The sequence below is a fragment of the Colletotrichum siamense genome, assembly GCF_013390195.1.
Source record: "Colletotrichum siamense strain Cg363 chromosome Unknown KSG_Cg363_contig07, whole genome shotgun sequence".
NCBI lineage: Eukaryota > Fungi > Ascomycota > Sordariomycetes > Glomerellales > Glomerellaceae > Colletotrichum > Colletotrichum siamense.
In genome coordinates this window covers 506,341-527,123 of record NW_023501020.1, presented here as the reverse complement: position 1 = coordinate 527,123, position 20,783 = coordinate 506,341, and the positions used below count along the sequence as shown (strand labels likewise).

Here is a 20,783-nt window from a genome sequence, read left to right as displayed (position 1 = left end):
TATGGAAGTAACAGGCCTGCAGTAAATACGGAGGTATGGAAACATGAGTAGCCGCTGGTGGGACAATGATGGAGTATTGAACCCATCCCATCCAAGCTTCTCAGGACGTGCGTGTGTATCTCACGATCAATCGCTGCAAGAGATATCTCATAATCTATGTAAGCGCGATGCGCGTTAGACTGATCAATCAGAAAGAATGTGTGGCCTTGGATAACCCATCTATACATGTAGTTGACCCAAACAGGATGACCTACCCGTATTGGTCATGCGAGATTAGAAAATGCCGGGAAAGTCCAGATAATTAAGGGACCCGTATCAGACCGCAACCGATGCCGACCTCGCAGTGTCGTGATCTTGCAAAGCGATGATACGTGCCGATGCAATCATTTGTGGGGGCTATCGGAGCACACAATTGAGGGTACATGTTCCGTGATGCGAGCCACCGGATGATGCCATATGCCTCAAAGCCTCCTATGGCGAAGTTCCATGAAATGTCAAGCTTTGTTCCTTCTACTTGACTCCCACCTGGCGTTCAACTCAACAACACATCAACGACAGAGACTTATCGACGAACGTCACCTTGGTGTTCAGCATTCACACACGAAATGGGTCAAGAATCGTGGCGTAAAGGTTTCGAAGAAGATGGATTCGCTGTCATTCCCGACATCATAAGTCAAGAAAAGGCAGTCGAATACCAAAATCGCGCTTTCGGCTGGCTCAGATCATTCGACAACCCCTCACTCGACTTACAATCCCCTTCTACATGGACGCCAGAAAATCTGCCCTTCGTTTCCGGGATCAACACTTTCAATCACTATGGAGTTGTTCACGAAAAGTTTATGTGGGACATCCGCCTCGAGCCCGGAGTAGTCGACATCTTCTCTAAGATATGGAAAACCAACGAGCTTATTGTCTCCTTCGACGCCCTGAACATCACACTCCCGAGAAGGGCCGGCCATGTCCCTCGTGAGAAGTGGCCCCACGTTGACCAAAGCCCGTACCGAAATGGCCTACAGTGTGTGCAGGGCATCGTGAACTTATCGGAGTCTGGACCAGAAGATGGAGGCTTGACCGTGTACCCCGGTTCACATAAGGTGACGGAACAGTTCTTCCGAGAGAATACAGAGCGATCTGAGTGGACGCGAAAAGACTTTTTCAGATATTCACCTGATCAGATTGCTTGGTTTGAGAAGCGAGGTTATCGTGAGCACAAAGTCATTGCAAAGCCAGGGGACCTTATCATCTGGGATTCACGACTGATCCACTTTGGCGCGGAACCTACGGCATCAAGTGACAGAATTCGGACCATAGTCTATGTTTCATACGCGCCGGCCTCATTTGCGACAGAAGAAGTACTGGCTGCAAAAGCAGAGGCCTTCAACCGTTGGCTCGCTACCACGCATTGGCCCCACGACAATATCGTTCTGAGAACAAACCAGCCCACTCTCCCTGATGGAACCGTTGATAAGAGGAGGTCCGAACCTCTTGAGAAGCCAGAGTTAAGCGATGATCTGCTGAGACTTGCTGGGATCAAGGCATACTAGCGGAGGCCTAACAAGGAGGCTGATGCAGATGGAATGAGGCAACAAGCATGTACAACTGGATTCTACGTACTTACGTATGTATGCCTTGATCATCAGCAAGCAGGAAGTAGCGTCTCCATGCTTATGAACTCACCAATTAACATCACGTGCCCAATTAAGCGTAAGAAAACCCAGACACGCAAGTCATGCGACGATGCTGTATAACAGTAATTCAAATACTTGACTCGCTCACAAGGACAGGCCAATAGTCTTGGTTGGGGGGTTTAAAGGCAGAAGCAAGAACATTGCTACAAGGAACGAATGATACTGGAGCTGTCACTTATCACGTCTGGGTCATGTGGTACTTTAAATAGTTGATATGGAAACAAACAGATCGCTTTTATTTTGGTATCAATCCCGTCCTCAGATGTGAGAACCAGCTTTTCTAATGTAAATTCCCTCCACAAACTTGACCCGTACTCGATTTGAGGGTCTAGAAGTGTGCCCAAGAATAGCATCCAACGTCGCCTATCTAGCTGTGCGGGACGAAGGCAACTCCGGCGCTGTAGCTCTTACCGCCAACAGGGGGAGTGTCCCTGCAGCTAGAGTCTGTGCCAGTGGCTCCAGCAGCCTGGCACATCTCGCGCCATTGGCAGTTGCTGTAGCCGTAGGGATGCCAGTACTTGCCGATCCTCGCACCCTCGGGTCCGATGTACTGGCACTCCTTGGCACCATCAGACCAGGCGTTGGCATCAATCATTTTCGCCAACTTTGTGTCGTATCGGTTGCAGACTGTCTGAGTTGCGGCGTCGTTGGGCTTGCCATCAGAGTTGTAGCAGTGGCAGAAGAGGTAGCCATCGCAAGCAAGCACGCTCTTGGAGAGAGCGACGAGCATAAGGGTGCCAGCAGCGGCAAGAGTAGGGAGCTGCATGATGAAGGTGGTAGTGAATGACTTTTGGGTTGTTGTAAGCGAGTGACTGGTCGTAAGCGACTGAATTGTTCGAAACGAGGGAAACGAGTGTCTGTGGGCTGCACTAAGTTCTCGACTATGGCTGTCAAAGGTTGAGATGGTTTTATAGTTCACCTCTGTTTGCTCGCATTACGCGACCGAAGTGTGGTTTGCGGGACGATTCAGTTGATCCAGGGGTGAAAGCTCAAATCAGATGTGATTGACAGCCCCTAATACAATCGAAACTCTATTTCTTGGGTTGTGCAAGGATGTCATGTTAAGATCTCATGATTCAAGCAGCAGAAAATCTCGCGGTGACGGCGACCCCGAAACCAACTGCCGCAGTGCTGGGCTACTTCGTAGAATAGTACCCCCTTCCCCACAAACCACATTGTGGGAACCGGGATGGGTAAGGGAAAATTGAATGCAATGCCTCCACATTCAACGAACACTAATAAGCCAGATAGGCTACTCCGAAGTGCCTTGGAGAAGAAAGTGAAATGCCGCACTGCTAGCTATAGCTCAAAATCACAAATTCAGGTGAAAAGAAGAGTTCGTGTCCCGGAAAAGTGTCGATTGGACCGACTGTAGCCTCATTGATAACTCTTCAAATCTCAGCATCAACGATAATACCGTAGACTTGGACAACACATGTAAGGAAGAACTAGTCCAGCAAAGCAGATGAACTATCGACTTCCGTAGCATCAGCATGATTCAATTCGCTCAAATGACAAGGTCACCACACTGAGCAATATCGACAAATGTCCAGTGTCTATCGGTGCTGGACAGCTTGCATTGTCGTGCATTGTTACTTAGTTCGGCCCCCAAGCTACCAACTAGCCTGGCTCCATCGCCCTCCCCGTTACCCCTGACTCCAACATATGCTACCTTATGCCGGCAGATCATAGTCAAATACTGCCCTGTCGTTAAGTCAGCAATACCTATTCAACTCCACTGCAACCAACGGCATATTCGTCAGAGCACAAGGAATGGACTTCTACACATGAACTCGTGTTTCTAGCATGGACCAACAAACATTCAAAGATCTGCTTGCAGTTACTGCCGTTTAAACAAGTTGCGGACAAAGCCGATGCCAAGTTGACGATACTGAACTTTCAGAGTAGGAGTTGCAAATTGTAAGGATGCAAAGTATTGATAAGGCACATTGCTTATGCATTGATGCCTAGACTAGTGACCGACTCTACATGGTAGACTGAGATCAATCGACGCTTGGTAACTAAGCCAATTCCTTGCCAATCTGATCGAACTCCCGGCGCCACTCCGTAACCTTCTCGACTCTCTTGAAGGGGTCAAAGTTCATTGCCTCGCTGTCGACGAACACGCTGTCGCCAAGAGTAAGGGTTCCACGGCCGACAAACTTGCCCAGCTCATAGCAAGCCCACTTCGAACTCTCGTCGGATCTGTTCTTGTCTTCCCATACCCCGACCTTGAAAGTCGCCCCCGGACGGAAGAAGAAATTCGATCCCCTGGCAGCACCACTGCGCGTCTCTGTGGTAAGGACCTTCGCCTTAGTGTGTGGCTCAGGGGTGTCGTCCATGTTGTGTCCCTTCGCCTCGCCATCGCTGTTTCCATTTGCATCCTTCTTTGGGCACCGCGAACAAGTAATGTTGGACAGATATTTCTTCTGTGCTTCATTCACGACATTCTTTGCAAAATTGTTGTTGCCATTGCCGTACCAGTTGCTGCGACCGTTCTGGTACCAATCTCTTGGGCTGTTCTTTTGGGTAGCTTTGGCCTCCGTAGAACCACTCTTCGAAGCATTTTGGCGATGATAGTCGTCCTGGGCAACGATCGCGCCATTCTTGCTGCCGATCTCATTGTTCGGCGGGAAAGGCTGCATGGGGGCCTCGCGAACATCTTCGATGAGCAAGACCAAGGGCTTGTTCCAGATTCCGGGGTCCATGTCATTCTCATTGTAGAACTTGAGGTCACACCGGCCTGCCGAAAGCTGCGTGTTCGGAGCGCGGACGATCACGTGGTCGATGTTTGCCTCCGTTGCTTTGGTAGTTATCAGCGAACTGAACGCATGCAATCTGATAGGAGAGACTCACGGGTTCCGTAGAGATAGAATGGCATGAAGGTGCTCGGGTACTCCTCAAGCCGCCACTTGGAGTTCAAGGGCCGACTCACAACCGTCTTCCCAAGCGTCACTGTGACATCCTGGATGACGATACCTCTGTTGTTTTTATCAGCAACTGTCCCAAACCAAGATGTGCCTTCATCAATGAAGCGCTAGGAAAGACGTACGAGTCTGCTGTCATAATCTGTCCTTCGAACTTTCCGCCCCGCTCCGCAATGTCTTTGAGCATGACCTTCCGCTTCGTCACGAGAATCAGGGGTTCCGAGGGGTTTGAATGCTTCATGTCGGCGTATTTTGCCTCAGATCGATCATCAAACTTGGCGGACATGATGAGTTGCTGTCGGTGGTTTGCGACGTGGAACATGGGCCTATGGATTAGGTAGATCTTCTCTGTTCCCTGGATAAGGAATTTGTGGAAGTCCGGGGCCAATGTGTTGCGCTTGCGAACGACCTGGGAAGAGATATTAGCCAAAGACAAGTACTGATGTCAACAAAGGTCGACCCACCTCGGTCTCAATTTCAACCACTTTCTTGAACTCCTCGGCAAGATCGTTGGTGAAGTTGCCGTCACTTGGGAACGGAGACATGACGACGTTCCGCAGGACCATGAGATCTTGCGTGCTCGGTGACAGGCCAAGTCGCTTCACGAAGTTTGCCTTGCACTTCCCGTAGAGTTCATCTGAGAACTCGGTAGAAGTGAGGTACAGAGGAATCTTGGTGGGATCATCAGTGGGGCTGTCGACTGAGAATGTCTCCACGACTCTCTGCATGAGGTAGTTGGCTTCTTCGATGTCGTCGTTGAGGCATCCATCCGCGTATCGAAAGTTCAACGAGAAAGCGTTGATGTTCAAATCAGATCCAAGCGCTCGCATAAGCTTAATAGCCTTTTGGTCGTCAGGTCGGTGCTGGTCATCGTTCATAATGCTTGCGTTGCTCTTCAGGACGATGTCATTGCGGATGCGCTTCTTCTCGGCCTCAACTCTGTCTTCCGTGGCATTCTCCTCAAGCTCAGACGGAAGCATGTTGAAGGGTACACAGATGAAAGGGCTGGAAGCGTCGGTCAGGGATGCCCACTCCGCGGAAAGCTGCATCACAAATATTGTAGTTAGTACATTGAACGACGTCAAACACGGAGGCAGGGCAGATCATACCCGAGTGCAGGTCCAAGTGACCTCTCCCAACAAGGCGCCGTATCCCTCCTGGGTAAGACCAATGGTCTTGTTGGAGAGCCAGGCTGACATAGCCGAAGCTCCAGGCTTACTGTCCGTGTCTTAGCTTCTTTCGAAGAAAGGTGTCGTTGTTTTGGAAAGCCACAAACCTTCCCTCAACACCATAGATGCCGATGCTAGTGACCGATCCACGCGATAGGTAGGGACTTGTCCATGTCACCAAGAAACGCATGCGATTGTCGCGATAGCAGAGACCACCTGCGGGGTAAGGAATGTAACCGGCCTTGTGAGGGTCAACAGTAATGGAGTCAGCAAAGCGCATGGCGTACAAATCTTCCTGAGTTTCAGCGCGTAGGCTGGCGTCAGGCACGAACCCATCAGTAGCGCCCATCTCAGTGGGAAGGTTGATGACATCGCCAGGGCGGTAGTCTTTCGGCAGCATGGAGCAGAAGTATCCACCCCACGCGGCATCAGCATGGACGAGGAATGAGAGGCCTCGTGACTGAAACTGCTTTCGCAGAGCGAGAATGCTGCTGAGGCTATCAACGGCACCCTCTGCATGAGACAGATTAGTATCTGGTTTATTAGAAAAGAGATGGTCTTCGGGAGCATACCTTCAGTCGATCCTATGATTCCCACAACTGCGTAGACCGGCTGCTTGTTTTCAAGACTCTCCCAAAGCTGGTTCTCGAGCTCGCTAATATCGAGGCGTGCTCCCAGATCTACCGGAATACCGACGACGTTCTTGGAACCCAGGCCGCAGATAGCTGTAAGAGTCCAGACACATTAGTATCCACAGCGTTCTTCTCCTTCATTCAAGACTTACCAGCTCCTTTGGGCCATGAGTAGTGTCGAGTGTTGGACAGCATGTATTGACCTGGCTTCTCGATACCAAACTCCCTTTCCAGATCGTCCTTGCCTGTGGACTGAATGGTTAAGTCGTTCATGAGATCAGAGAGGAACTTGTTGGAGATTCCATGTTCCTGGTAAAGTCTATCAGGGAGGTCAAGGACGTCAGACGGCTTGAGGTTCAGCAACTCCCAAGTTGAAAGATGGGTGAAAAGCTTTCGCTCCCCTTGGCAGGTCTCGACATGGAAGCTATCCTTGAGAAATTCCAGCTTCTGACCTTCGTCAAATGCCTTGCGAAGCGACAGCGGGTAGAACTTGAGATTTCGAGCTTGGACGCGGTTGGTCAATGAGCCAGGTGTTGGGCAGATACTATTCATGACTTACCGACCCTAGACCACGCATGTTAGCTTGTTAAATTCAATAATCAACGGGGTTCTTACCACATGGATTCGAGATTAGCTACCGTGCCATCGCATGTGACGTGACCCCAGCCTGTGGGGGACTCAGTGTCATCTTCGTTGATGTTGTAGCCAAAAAGATCGCAGAGCTGCTCTCCGACCTCAATTTCAGCGACTGTCGTGAGAGGGCTTGCTTCAAGCGCGACATTGTTCGGGTTGTAGAGCATCGTCATAAAGTAGCCGAGCAGTGAGGACATGCTCATATCAGTGCACCTGGTAAAATCTGTTGAGAATCATCCAAGTGGCGGGCGAATGGATGGTTACTCACATATGCGCCTGGTACCGAGGTGACCAGAAAGGAATGCTTGATCGGCCAAGAATCTCCGAGGCCTTGTCGACAGCATTTTTGAGCTTGTCCTTGGACCTCTTGAAAGCTGCAGATTCCTGCGTTTTCTCGTCGATGAATTCCTGTCCTGTATCAGATAAAGTACGAAAGGGGGTGAATTGGAGATCAGACTGACTGCGTCATTGTCAAAGCGATAGTCCAATCTGGCTTGCTTGAGGTTGTTCAAGATGATGTCGATGTTCTCCTTGAAGTATGGCAGGTTCTCTGCCCGAGGCCCAATGAAGTATGATGAGATGATCTGATGAGATTCATCCTCGGGGACTGTGGCTGCATCACGTGTGGGATTCTTGAATCCGTTGCTGGAACCCTTGAGGGTTTCTTTGAGGTAAGGATACGACCCGTTCGCAGCGGTGGTCTTGAAAGATGCCATGATGAAGGTTTGTCAGAAGGATGAGACTGGTTGATGGGGCTTTCACGGGAGAGCAGCTGAAGTGAGGGATGCAGCTCTAAGTATAAAGAATTCATCCAAATCCTGATACGTCCTTCTTTTCCGTATTTTACAAATGCTATAGCTCGCTGATGGTATTTCCGTCTGCCGTGGCATGCCGCCTCAAAGCCACCGCGTCCATTCTCAGTCCATTCTCGCCAGCTTCCACCACGTCATGTCGTAAGAACCTGCAGATCAACGGCCGGGCTGTATGGATACGCAGTACCACTCACAACAACAGCCTTGAGACAATGTGGTACCAATCTGGCAATGCTCACATTAGTTCAGGCTAGTGTTGCAGCTCATCTCTGATCTGAGAGCTCCTCAATTACGATTCTCACCTATAATTGACTTCAACCGTTTCCATACTTGCATCTTCGAACCTTGAACGGGCATGGACACATAGTTCAGAACGACCTACCTCAGGTGCTCTGCATACTGTCGCACCACTAGCGCGTACCTTGCCGATGTTAGTTGACAACCCCGCTTGGAACAGAATTAGATCGAAACGGTTTTCCGTGACTCTCGGAGGCCAAGACGTAGACAGTCGTGAAAACAGATGCCAGCAGTGGTTGAGGGCAATCGGTGTCGCTGTGGCAATATGTGTAGGGCAGCAAAGATCATGCCATTTGACAATAAAATGCATATGGCCGCATGTCGGGCGACCTACCGCACGGGTACAGCCGCAGAGCCTAAAGGGGTACAGGGTTAGGAAAAGAAGCATTGGCTAATAGGATTCAGCGATCTCCAGGGTGTCTCATGTAGTGTTCAGTTGGACCGATGATCAATGTGGAGACAGCACTCGAACCGACTTCGTTGGCACAGTGGCACACCGGTAACCGGTTTTGTGTAAGACAACGAAAACTATCATTAAGCAGTGCAAACGTGTGACTAATTTGGTTAGACGCGGACAGAGCTGAAAGACGATGCGTCACTGTGCCTTCCTCATACGTGGGGGATTCAGATGCACCCCACTGGTCTACGCGACTGGAGGCTTTTAATTATTGAGCTAAGGGAAATATGCATGAGGCATCTACTTCAGTACAAGTGCATGGTGAATGGAAGACCTATCAGGATGGGCTGGGATAAGTATTTAATTCGCGCAGGTACTCATTGCTCAGGGCGGATGCTAGAGATCTACACCGAGCACGATCTGAGACAGCTTCCCAGCCCGTTCAGAAGTCCACGCGTCCAAGCCTCCACAATATTGACCGGTTTACAGAAGAGCGTTCGGCCCGTGTCCAAGCCAGGTACCAAGAAGCAAATGGAGGTTAAGCTCTGAAATGCCAGCATCAGCTCATTGGCTTTCTGGCGAGGCGAAGTGGGACGCTGAGCAATGCCAGACTGCCTCGGTGAGAAGCGACAGCTTGGCGAAACATAGTGACATGGGCAACGAAGCAACAGCGACGCTCACTACACCTGAAAACAGCCAGTCTAAGAGATCTGAATAGTGGGGAAAATCATGCATGGTGTTCCCATGGCAAGATGTTTGTCCCAGCCGAGGATAGCCGGACTCTCATATTGATGCGTGAACGTCAGTGATCGATGACACCGTGAAGCTTATGTTGTTCTCGTTCAATTGCCCTTCAAGAAGGAATCAGTGCTCGTTTAGATGAGTTCTTCTGTAGATGCTCATCGCAAAGCCTTTAGACTACGCACGTCGAATTGGGCAATGTAACTCGAAGAATGCCCTCAAAGATTTCTGGAACCTCTCAATACTTCCGCCTAAGCGACCCTCCGTTTTTCAGTGGCCAGTGACACATGTAATGCATTGAGAACGTACGGTGGCGTGGAAATGCATTCTATTTCACCAAGATCTATTGAAAGCCCAGGCTCCAAGGTTACACTTTTGACCTCACCGCAATGCGGAACACGCTACGTGAATATATCAGTGAGAGCTCAAGATGACGTAAAAAATGAGGGGTTCAAGAGGCATTTTGTGAGGAAGCTGCTCGACGAACGTGAATCCCTTACTCTCATTGGTTTCCGAAGCAGAAGAGGGGGAACCGGTCACATATCGAACGGTTGATCGCATGTCTGCCAAGGCATCTCGGAACGATTCTCTGTTAGTTCCCGAGACATTCAACTCAACCTAGCTTTCACCAGAAACACCCAGGCCAAAGTACAGTACATGGGTGTTTGGAAAGAAATGTCACGAGTTGGGACATCAGGAGTTCTCTGTGGTGAAGCATCATTCCCATGCCCTGTAATTCTGAATTCGTCTAAAAAGGGACTTTTTCGCTGTCGTTAGGAACCGGCACGTTTTCTACCGTTAAAGACGTTGCGCACGATGAAATTCTAAGACATCGGGTTATGACGCTCGCTCACCACCACAGTGAGGTTCGACATGTGCACGCCGACACCGGCTGTATGACCGCGATCGTTTGAGACAGTGGCTTTTCTTATCGGAAACACACACAAGATTTCCATTTCACATCTAGATCTTCCAACATGGATGCTAGACGCAAACACCTAGCACCGTCGACCTTTTATGGGTGAAAGTACCCTCATATACATCTTTGAGGAATGATATCCTGCATAACTTCCAGCCGCTTATCAGCTTCCCGCTGAAACGTACCTTAGATGTCTAAGAGATATCTGCTGTGCACAGGTGTAATGGGTCATCAGCGGAGGGGATGATAAGACCAAGATCTCGATCTTATCTTCGCAAGTCCATGATATAAAGCGAAGCAGAAATCTATCAGTTCCATTCACTTCATTGTCACTAGCTAGTCTTTAATTCACGTATCCTCGTCTCAATTACCTACCTACAACTGTAACTGTCACCACCATGTTTAAGTCACACGTCAGAAAGGATATTGAGACGCTATCTCAATCGGAGCGTGATACTCTGATTCGAGCTTTCGACTACATCGGCAAGCTCAGCCCGGAAGATCCCAACTCGTTCTTCGCTCTCGCCAGCTACCATGGCTTGCCTGGGCCTGAGGGAAACTCGCAGAAAATGTACTGCCCTCATGGGAATGTACTTTTCCCAACTTGGCACAGAGCCTACCTTTTGCGCGTGGAGAAAGCTCTGCAAAGTGCTCCAGGATGTGGGCATCTCGCTTTGCCCTACTGGAACCAGACATCTAAGAGCTCTCTGAAAGGTGGACTTCCGTCCATTTTCACAGACAAGAGCTACACCTTTGCAACCGGTGACACCATCAACAACCCGTTGTACTCCTACACCATGCAGAAGGCCGTGGATGGCCTCAAGTACAGCAGTAACGCCACACACTCGAAGCCTGTTGGTTACACCACTGTTCGTTATCCTTACTCCGGAAGGGTGGCTTCTGAGGAGGTTGCGGAGGTCAAATCCCGCAACAGCAGCCTCGAAGCGCTGCCTCATAAGACGATCACCGGAGCTTTGGATGAGAACATCAGGAAGTGGCTCGCACCTGGGTCTTTTCCTGGCGTGGCAGAGAACTACCACCAGTCCCTGGACGCACCGAGTTACACGGTGTTCTCCAACATAGCTTCCGCCCAGGAATGGAATACGATGAATGCGGGAAACCCTCAAGTCCCCACTGTTGTCCCACTTGAGTTGCCTCACAACTCTATGCATCTGGCCATTGGTGGCTTCCAAGTCCCTGGTGCCCCATCTGTTCATTCAGCTTCGCAAGGCGACATGGGAGAGAATGAGACGGCAGCCTTCGACCCCGTCTTTTACTTCCACCATTGCTTCATTGACTACATGTTCTGGAAGTGGCAGGACCAGCACGGCCAGAAGGATCATCTCGACATTATCCCCGGCATGCAGGGTAGCAAGGGGGCTGACATCGACACGCCACTTGAACCATTCACCATGAAAGATCCCAATACGGGAACCGAGCGATGGATGACCTCGAAGGTGAATAAATCAATACTTGGTCCGGTCTGTGTAGATGACTAACAAGATCAGGATGTCATCGACACTGTCAAGCTTGGCTATAACTACGCAAAGCCCCAGTGGCAGAAGGTTCATGCAACCATTCGGGAAGCCGACGCGGTCAACGCCCCGAAGCTGACTGTAAGCGGAATCAATCGGTCGAAGATTCGTGGATCCTTTATCGTCTCCACATGGGTGAAAGGACAGAACGGGGGGCCTGAGAAGGTTATTGACATCAAGCCTATACTGAGCCGATGGGAAGTCGACAGCTGCGAGAACTGCCAGAACTATCTGGATGTGAGATCCCACACACAGTTGACCAACTTCACCGACGAAGAGATCGAAGACATGGACTTCTTCGCTCTTGTGCATACCAGAGAGCACCCCGATGGCATCGACACAATCGATGGGCAACCTATTGAGGTCGAGTTGGGTGCGCTGAGGGGTTGAATGTCGGATGTTGCTCTGGCGCTGCCAGAAGCGTACCGCGGCTCTCAACATGCTGGATCATCCAAAGAGCTGCCGGTCGGAGATGGACAAGGTTTCTCGTAGCTTGGTAGCAGTAGTTTGCTGTTGACGCCATTCCACTCTTTCGCCTTTCATCTTGTTCAAATCCTTCTGCTCGACCCTCCCCGTGAAAGAGGCTGTGACTGATACGCATCGCATTGGTCAGGAAATGAATATCATTTCGGTTATGTTATTCCGAGCGACCTTGACCTGCGACCAAAGATCATATTCTCGGCTGCGGGGTTACCGGCAGCGACTGTATAGCTGAGACTTGTGCTTGATGCAGTGTAAGCAGTAGTGGCGTGTTGAGGTACATTCAATCTTGAATGAGAGACCACATCAGGTCTCAGGTGTAGGATAGTCCTAGATAAGGCGACGCGGCCTCTTGCGAACTTGTATGGCAACAAATAGCTCACTAAACGCATACTACGAGAAATAAGTAGTCGCTAGAATACCATTCTTCTTGGTTTCATTGCGGAGCATGGCTTCTGAGTCCTCAATCAGCCCTCGAGTTCCATCACTGGATGGCAAATTGATTCTCTTCGGGAACGTGAACATCGTTCCTGACCACTATGACGACGTGTGGCCCTCATTTCTCCTCTATCTTGCCCATGTACTGACGACTGCAGTGGCAAGCAGCATACGATGATCTGGCGACTTACGTTTTCGCCAAAGAGCCCAACACTATAACGTATTACTTTGGGCTCCCCCTCGAGTACGCTGACAACCCATCACGGACACCTTACCTCTTCGCCTTCGAGATATACTCCTCACGAGAGGACCTTTACGATGTGCACCTGAAGTCCGAAACGATGGCAACATCATTCCTCCCAGCCGCGCTCCCTGTTATGGCGACGGGCCTGGACCTCGTGCACTACGACGTCGCGGGCGGCTTCCTCGACCGCAGCGGCCGAAAGGCGGAGTGCGGCATCATGGAAGACACCCAGATACGATGCACAGACTCTGCAGCGCGTGCAGAAGTCCTCGGAGCTTTGAAGATGCTGTGTCGCGCAGCGAAGGATGATGACGACGTGTTCACGTTCTTGGCGCTGCGGGGGCAGGACGACGAGATCAGTGCGAGAATCTTTGCGCGGTTTCGTGATCGAGATTCGATGGAGCGATGGGCGAGAACTGATGTCGTGAAAGGGTTTTGGGAAGTCGTGAAGGAAAATGTTAAAGATATGGGTTCCCGTGCGTATGCTCCCAATGGTAAGGGCTGGCTTTGGAAGTAGGCATTGCAGAAATCGGGACGCATCTATCCTACGTATGACTAGGCTTGCAATGGTCTTATCGATGCGTTCGGTCGATGATACTCGGCGGGTATTGGACCGACTTTGAGCGGGCCCCGGTCTGGAGCCTGGGGGCTTGTTCAAGGGTCGAGGATGATTGACCGTCGTATACTGATGGTTGGTCGCATGTCGGGCTGTTTGTTGCAACAAGTATTGAATCATTGTGTGCTCTTCACCACTCATCTACTGTGCAAGACTTTTAATATACAAACTCATTGCATCCTCATGGTCCGCCAGTCTTTGTGGCCGCATCGTCATTGAGAGCATCGGCGCTGGCAAGTTCTCTTGCAACTCAGCAACCGAAGGCTTCCGACGTCCTCGGGTTATTGAGAACTTTCCCCCGGAGCTGCTCGACTGACCCACAACTGGCACTCATACAACGTGGGCTAAATGAAAGACATCAGTTACGAGCGGTTAAATCACTTACTCAAGTTTTCCTGCAACTCGCTACCATTCGCCGCCGGTTCCGCTTCAGGGCAACTACCCACTTGTTTAGCTCAACGTTATTTAGGCTTCCGCTTCATTCCCGGCCGAGATCACCACCCGACGGGTAGATCAAATGATGGGCGCTGTCTGATTAGATTAAATGCATGCAGTGCTACTTCGTAGGAGGTAGTAGAAAGGTTGCTCGAGAGTGGGGCGGCACGTCGAGAGACATGTTGTGATCAACAGGGGTCTACACGCTGTGATGGATCTGTGGGAATATCACTTTGTTCTTTCTTTGATTCTCCCCGTTTCTCATCTTTTTTTAATTCATGTTACTTTAATTTCCCCCCATTTGCCAGATGATCTGGAGGGATTGTGTGGAAGGACCACACGTTGAGCCCGAAACAAGAACTGCTCTGCTTACGGTGAACCCCAAATACCATCTCCAATTTCCGCCTTTAACTGTCTGGAGCACTATTTCTGTCCAACCAGTGACTTTCCAACCTGTCCAGCAACGCATTCACCAGCAATCAATGGGCCGCCTTCCTCAAATTTACCAGCAGCGGACCCCGCCGTGCAAGAACATAAAGCCCCTGGTCATCCCAGTTCCGACACGACTCATCGAGCTCCATGTCGAACTCCCAAAGCAACTTAGCGAGGAAGGTCTGGGTGGTGAGATGGGCTAGATTTCTCGCAATGCACTTCCTGGGGCCGTAGCCGAAGGGGTTGAAGGCATCGCGGTCGTCGCTCTCAAACTCAGCTGGTCTGTCATCAAGCCATCGCTCGGGCCGATAAGAGTCGGCGTCGTAGAAGTTGGAGGCTGATCGTGAGGTTGCGAACTGGTTGACGCCAACAATTGTGCCTCCTCGGACGAACTCGCCGCACTGGGGGTTTTGGTTAGACACACAGATGAAAAGAGAGAGAGAGAGAGATGAGGACACAAGAAACCTACAATTTGGGCGCCAGCTGGAGGGACCTGGCGAGTGAGAGTTCCTGGGATGGTTGGACGTCTGCGCAGCGTCTCTCGGAAGCAAGCAAGCAGGTAGGGCAGGTTCTGAACATCCTGAGCCGTGATTTCATCCGATGACTTGAAGGCCGCCCGGATCTCTTTCACGGCTTCGGCGTATGCGTAGGGCGTTGTCAACAAGTGGTAGATGGTGCTGATGATGGAAGACGGCATAGCTTCTGGGGTTCCGAGGATCAAGTGCACACAGTTGATCCAGACCTTGTCGTCTTGCAAGCCTTCGCTCTTTGCCCTGCTCATCAGGTAGGAAGCAAAATCGCCAGAGTTGTCTCCGCCAGCATGCTTCTCATCGGCCATTCGCTTGAGGACCATGTCGTGGACCTCCTTGACCGGCAACACGCAGTCGTAGCCCGTGAATCCAGGCATGCCCTCGATGGCGTTGACTAGGATCTTGGGGCTTCGGCGGAACTGCAGATAATAGCACTGAACCCAGTCAAAAAGCCTTTTGAAGAGGGCCAGTGAAGGGTGAACGGTTCCCTGCGACATGATGGCGTTGAGGTCGCGTCCCACCGTGAGTTGTCCGCCGAGATCGAAGAGCGCATTCTCGGTCCACGCCCCGATGTCAACCACGGCCGAACTGCCATCATCCGAGAGCGAGGGCGACCGAATATGGGCGTTCAGGCCCTCGATCATCCTGTCAATGCATCCCGTGATGATGTGGCCCCGTTCAACCAAAGCCTGATGCGAGAAGGCATACGCAAGCGTCCGCTTCTGCGGCCGGTGCTCGTCGCCGTCCGAATCAATCAGTGCCTTGTGTTCGGCAAAGACAGCTGAGTATAAGATGGGGTCCTTGTTGAAGAGCGTGGTCTCGCCGTTGGCTTGCTTGTTGCGCCCGTAGATGTCCCTAAAGGCCTCAGCGCAGTTGTATGTCAACTCATCGGGCGCAATTCGTACCACGGGCCCATACTTGGCGTGCAGGCGCTTCAAGTCGTAGGGAATTTGGCCCTGGGTGTAGCGGATAACATAAGGAAACCTCGAGGCTCGCCACAAAAGAGGTCCCGGGTAGGAGCGAAGTGGGTGGAAGAAGAGGTTGTATATCGCCTTGGATATCAAGGCTAGAATAATAAGTGCAGCTGTCCAGACTGACATGGGCAGCGACACCAGCCGCTCACTCAGAAGCCCGAGGACTGTCATGGTGGGTTATGTTGTTGATGTCTGGACAAACTTCAAGATGCCCGTCGACCTGATTGAAACTACAGATAATGGCAGAGTAGAAGTCATTGTTTAATAAACCATGGCCTGCAATTGGTTCCATTTGCCTCCTTCTCGTCCAAAAGCACCCACCGAACCAGCACGGTTCACGAGTCACGCGTTCACGAGTCACGACGGTATTGCCGGTGGAAACGGTCAATCTCGGGCGTTCCGAAGCATTGCCGTCGTGTTAATTTTCGCTTTGGCGAACCCTTCAAGACGGTATGACTCGAGCTTCAATCAGGCTTGCTTATCTCTGAAGCATGAACTCCAGGGGTCTGTCGATCGAAACCGATATGTCTTCAAGAGACCTAGAAACCACGATGTCTTCTCCTTCGCAATCAGGGGAGGTTATCAGTGTCTTGTTGATCTCGTCTCACGCCTCTCTGCAGACCTCTGTGTCTTTTCATTATTGAGTATACTACTCCCCTGTTCACCTGTTGGGTTATATCCATTCGGGTTGCGTGGTCCTTTTCCATTCCGGTACCTTGCTGTATCATATTGTACCTCAGCCTCCTCACCCGTCAACTTTGACATTTTTCGTGGTATGCGCCTCGCGACATCTTGTCTCTCCCCGCCATGGCCTCAACAATCATGAACTACCAAGACTGCGGTCCGATGCGGTACAAGTCCTCGGTTCCGGTACCTGCATCTTTGTATGAGAACACTGCCTACCCCTCCAAATTCCGTCCGAGAATCAGCAAACACGTGGACGTGGCCGACAAGGCGTGCTGGGAGGCGTGCGACGACTTTGAAAACGCCACTGGGTTGAAGTTGAAGGCCGACAGCGTTGGATGCATCAACCCCATCGGCGGCAATGTCAACGCATTGTGGTTTCCAGAGGCCATACCGGAGAGACTTCATATCATTTCCTACCTTTCTGAACTTCTCTTTCGTCATGACGGTCAGTATTTATGATTCTGAGGGGTCCAAACCTTTCTCGACATGCTTCCGAGGTCCGCTAACTCAATGCATGCAGACCTTACCGACGATGCTGTAACACCAGAGCAGGTACGTCGAGATCCAAATCTCGCTGAATGCCTTCCTTGTGGCCCAAAAACTAACATGTCTGTTTATTACAGTTCGATGAGGTCCACGGACCATTGGCGCGATTCCTTGGTTCTGAGTCAAAGCAGAGCGATCATACCACCAAGCACAACGCAATGAACACAATGCAGGCTCGCGTCGCCATCGAGACCCTCGAACAGAACGAACAGCTGGGAAAGCTCGTCATCGAGAAGTGGAAGGGAATTGTTAGTGTTCGCGGGCAGGACGCCTTCATGGAGCACAAGACATTGGACTCGTACATGCACGTGCGGCACTACGACGCCGGAGCCTACTCCGTTTGGTCGCAAATCCTATTCTGCTGCGACATCAGCCTCACCGACGAGGAGCTCACAGGTCTGGAGCCCCTCACCTGGCTGGCCTTCACGCAGATGATTCTGTGGCACGATTACTGTTCGTGGGATAAAGAAGCAGCCACGTACCTGGAGCGCGAAGAAGGCGGATCCAACATGAGCGCCGTGCAGGTCTACATGGCCATGTACGATCTCGACCAACATGCCGCCAAGGACTTCCTGCTGTCTGAGATCACGAGAATCGAGGACGAGTACTGCGAGAGGAAGGCGAGCTACATGGTTGAGTACTCGCCAGCACCTCACATCACACACTACATCGGTCTGATAGAAATGTGCATGGCCGGGAACACGCTGTGGCACCTTTCCTCGCGCCGATATGACCCGGCAGCTCCCCTTCCCAGACGAGAAGACATTGGAAAGGTGAACCAACGTCCGCTTGATGTTTCCGAGGTCAGCAGACCTGTAGATGGCCCTGAGTCGGACGGCATTATTCTCACTCCGGTCTCGAGCTGTCTGGGCACACGAAGACTCAAACCATTCTGGGATAACCAGCGGACCGAGTATACCACCATGACTCCCGCCGATACCAGTTCCGACCAGAAGAAGAAGGCCAAGGCTTCACACGAGACAAGAGCCGATCTACTGACCGTCTCGCCCTGCGCTTGGCCTGCCGAGTCGGACGAGAAGGACATTCTGGCGGCCTACCTTTACACGGCCGCAAGGCCTGCAAGCGGCGCCCGTGACAAGCTGATGGACGCGCTTGACAATTGGTACCGCGTTCCTCCCGACGCCCTGGCTACAATCCGCACCATTATTCGAATCATGCACAACGCCAGTCTAATGCTCGACGACGTCCAAGACAATTCGCCCGTGAGAAGGGGCAGTCCGAGTGCGCATGTCGTCTTCGGCACGGCTCAGACCACAAATTCGGCAAGCTATCTCATGATCAAGTGCGTGGAGCTGGCTCGGCCGCTGGGCGACGAGGCCTTGTCGTGCCTCTTGTCCGAACTTGGCCAGCTGCACCTCGGCCAAAGCCACGACCTAGCATGGACTTTCCATTGCAAGGCGCCCTCGATACCCGAGTACTACAGCCATCTAGAGCAAAAGACTGGCGGGCTCTTTCGCATGGCCTCCCGTATGATGCGCGCCTCAGCGACCCAGAACAAGCATCTTGACGCCTGCAAACTGATGAGTCTTCTTGGCAGGCTCTACCAGCTGCGTGACGACTACCAGGATATCACGTCGGAATGCCTCTCGACATACGACGATCTGGATGAGGGGAGTTTCACACTGCCGCTGATCCACGCCCTTCACCGCGAGGAAGAACAGGGTGAGGTCCAGCTGCACAGCATTCTTCAAAGCGCACGGGCATCGCGTTCTGCCTCGGCATCGAACAATGATGGAAAATTGTCGGTTGAGACGAAACTGCTGATTCGCGAGATGCTGGAGGAGGCAGGCAGCTTGGAGCATACAAGGGTAGTAATTCGAGACTTGTATGACGAGACGAGAGCCGTGTTGGCCGCGATGGAGAACGAAACTGGGTCGGGTGGCAAGAATTGGATGTTGCGATTGATTACTTTCCAGTTGAAAGTATGACACAGAAACAGAAGTCAGCACTTTAGCACTTTAGTTAGCGGGTCTTAAAATTCAGCGTCGTTGTCTTCAAATACGTGTGCAATCCCGATGTTCGACATGTACACGTGACCAAACCCGTTGACGAGCAGAATGGTTCATGCCGAATTCGGTGAAGAGTGTGGAAGAAGCAAATCAGATGAATAAGAGAGATGAATGAATACCACACACATGGTGGACGAATAGATCATAGCGACGGCCTGTTTGTGCTTTGTTGCCAAGAAACAGGGATGCAAACCTAGACCCCCTACGCGTACATGTAGGGGGCGAGATATCAGTCTCTTATCATTGAACAATGTGAGAGGCAACAAACAAATTGGCTCTTCCGTACCGCATCGGGTTAAATGCTCCAAGATTGTACAAGCAGCCTGGCGAGAAAGAGACTGCTCAATGCCATGAACCTGGGCATTTTAGAACTGGCGCGCACGTGTAAGATTGCTTGAGTTTCTTGACGCCACACAATTCAATGTGCATGTGGAACGTCACTCCGAAAGATTGTACCCAATGTTTATTGTCTTACCGAAGACAAAGGCGCTCGCAGCAATACAGATAACCCTAATCATATCCCATAATCCTTGAGTTTCGAGTGTACTTGGCATGTTAGCTTCCATTATCAGATGACACTACATGTGGCAACTTCGGACTCGGAGGCCAGTTGGGGTCAGATGGGCCACACACACACCGAATCCTCCTCGTAAAACAAGGCTGGGGAGTATTGAAGTACATATTAGGTTGTCGAGACCCGCAGTGTCAGACGTCAATCTATGTCACATTCGAGGAGCCTCACCACCCCCTAGCAAAACAAAAGGATGTGGAATTCAGCCTGGATCCTCCATCGTCCCAACCTCAACCAACAAGAGTATGACAGTGGCGGCTGCCTAGGACGCCACAGCCCCCACGCATACCTAGCGCCCGCTGCCTGCGCTAAATGCTGACCGCTTGCTGCATTTCCATTTCCCTGGTCCGAGCCGAGACGCTAGGTTATCAATTCAGCGTGGTTCTGGCGTTGTACTGGTCGACGTTACGGCTTGCACAAACTGGCGTGCTCTCTTTCAGCGTTGAACGGCACAGAAGAAGCAATATTGTCGCATTCTGGCACGCGACAGCAGATAGGACGTGTGATAATGCAGCCAATCAATACCAAACTGGCGTTATATGCTGTTCACCGCAGGGCTGACATGCGAGGTTGGGCAAGTTGGCGGCCGCCCCGCCATTCCTTGTGTCCTGTGCTACTTCCGTTGCATTTTCTATGTGACCGGTCGCTCTTTTTTTTCCATCGCAATAGATCCTTCTTATTTCACTCTTTTCTCTTCAACTCTCTATAGTGTGGTGCATGAAGCGGATCCAGAGCGCGCAATTACAATGTCGCCGGGTACACATCTAGGAGGCCTTCGTTCTTCCACAACGTGGGCATTTTTTGTTGTTTTTGCGCTCATTATTCTCACCAGAAACGTCGCATACGCCGATGTTTGTAATTACGATGGTGGTTGGTCGATGCGGCGCGAGTCTAGCTGTTCGACTATTGCATCAAAACGTTGCAGTTCCACTTGGGACGGTTCGCAAGTTCTGTGTTGTCCTGATGATTACGTGTGCAGTGGCGAAGATGATTTTGAGAATCAGTACTGCTGCAAAGGTTAGTAAGATTCCAAATGGCACCTAGATTTCT

At 51.2% G+C, this 20,783-nt stretch overlaps 7 protein-coding genes across 7 annotated transcripts; 4 read left to right on the top strand and 3 right to left on the bottom strand.

The window, feature by feature from the left end:
• Positions 1-605: 605 nt before the first annotated feature.
• Positions 606-1,544, top strand: CGCS363_v010483 (uncharacterized protein; the record flags this gene model as incomplete). The annotated part of the gene is made up of 1 exon (XM_036642332.1): positions 606-1,544. One exon carries the CDS (start codon positions 606-608, stop codon positions 1,542-1,544), a length of 939 nt encoding a protein of 312 aa, XP_036492354.1.
• A 511-nt stretch (positions 1,545-2,055) lies between these two features.
• Positions 2,056-2,454, bottom strand: CGCS363_v010482 (uncharacterized protein; the record flags this gene model as incomplete). Its single annotated transcript, XM_036642331.1, has 1 exon — positions 2,056-2,454. The coding sequence occupies one exon, from the start codon at positions 2,452-2,454 to the stop codon at positions 2,056-2,058; it is 399 nt and encodes a 132-aa protein (XP_036492355.1).
• Positions 2,455-3,709: 1,255 nt separating this feature from the next.
• Positions 3,710-7,765, bottom strand: mfnA (putative L-tyrosine/L-aspartate decarboxylase; the record flags this gene model as incomplete). Its single annotated transcript, XM_036642330.1, has 11 exons — positions 3,710-4,491; positions 4,545-4,669; positions 4,741-5,024; positions 5,080-5,658; positions 5,725-5,833; positions 5,892-6,297; positions 6,357-6,509; positions 6,569-6,960; positions 7,032-7,262; positions 7,318-7,457; positions 7,511-7,765. 11 exons carry the CDS (start codon positions 7,763-7,765, stop codon positions 3,710-3,712), a joined length of 3,456 nt encoding a protein of 1,151 aa, XP_036492356.1.
• Positions 7,766-10,613: 2,848 nt separating this feature from the next.
• On the top strand, positions 10,614-12,140 carry melO (Tyrosinase; the record flags this gene model as incomplete). The annotated part of the gene is made up of 2 exons (XM_036642329.1): positions 10,614-11,672; positions 11,724-12,140. 2 exons carry the CDS (start codon positions 10,614-10,616, stop codon positions 12,138-12,140), a joined length of 1,476 nt encoding a protein of 491 aa, XP_036492357.1.
• Positions 12,141-12,678: 538 nt separating this feature from the next.
• Positions 12,679-13,429, top strand: CGCS363_v010479 (uncharacterized protein; the record flags this gene model as incomplete). Its single annotated transcript, XM_036642328.1, has 2 exons — positions 12,679-12,777; positions 12,827-13,429. 2 exons carry the CDS (start codon positions 12,679-12,681, stop codon positions 13,427-13,429), a joined length of 702 nt encoding a protein of 233 aa, XP_036491505.1.
• Positions 13,430-14,442: 1,013 nt separating this feature from the next.
• Positions 14,443-16,070, bottom strand: aclL-0 (Cytochrome P450 monooxygenase aclL; the record flags this gene model as incomplete). The annotated part of the gene is made up of 2 exons (XM_036642327.1): positions 14,443-14,796; positions 14,865-16,070. 2 exons carry the CDS (start codon positions 16,068-16,070, stop codon positions 14,443-14,445), a joined length of 1,560 nt encoding a protein of 519 aa, XP_036491504.1.
• Positions 16,071-16,706: 636 nt separating this feature from the next.
• Positions 16,707-19,081, top strand: CGCS363_v010477 (Ophiobolin F synthase; the record flags this gene model as incomplete). Its single annotated transcript, XM_036642326.1, has 3 exons — positions 16,707-17,031; positions 17,107-17,138; positions 17,210-19,081. 3 exons carry the CDS (start codon positions 16,707-16,709, stop codon positions 19,079-19,081), a joined length of 2,229 nt encoding a protein of 742 aa, XP_036491497.1.
• Between the last annotated feature and the right edge of the window lie 1,702 nt (positions 19,082-20,783).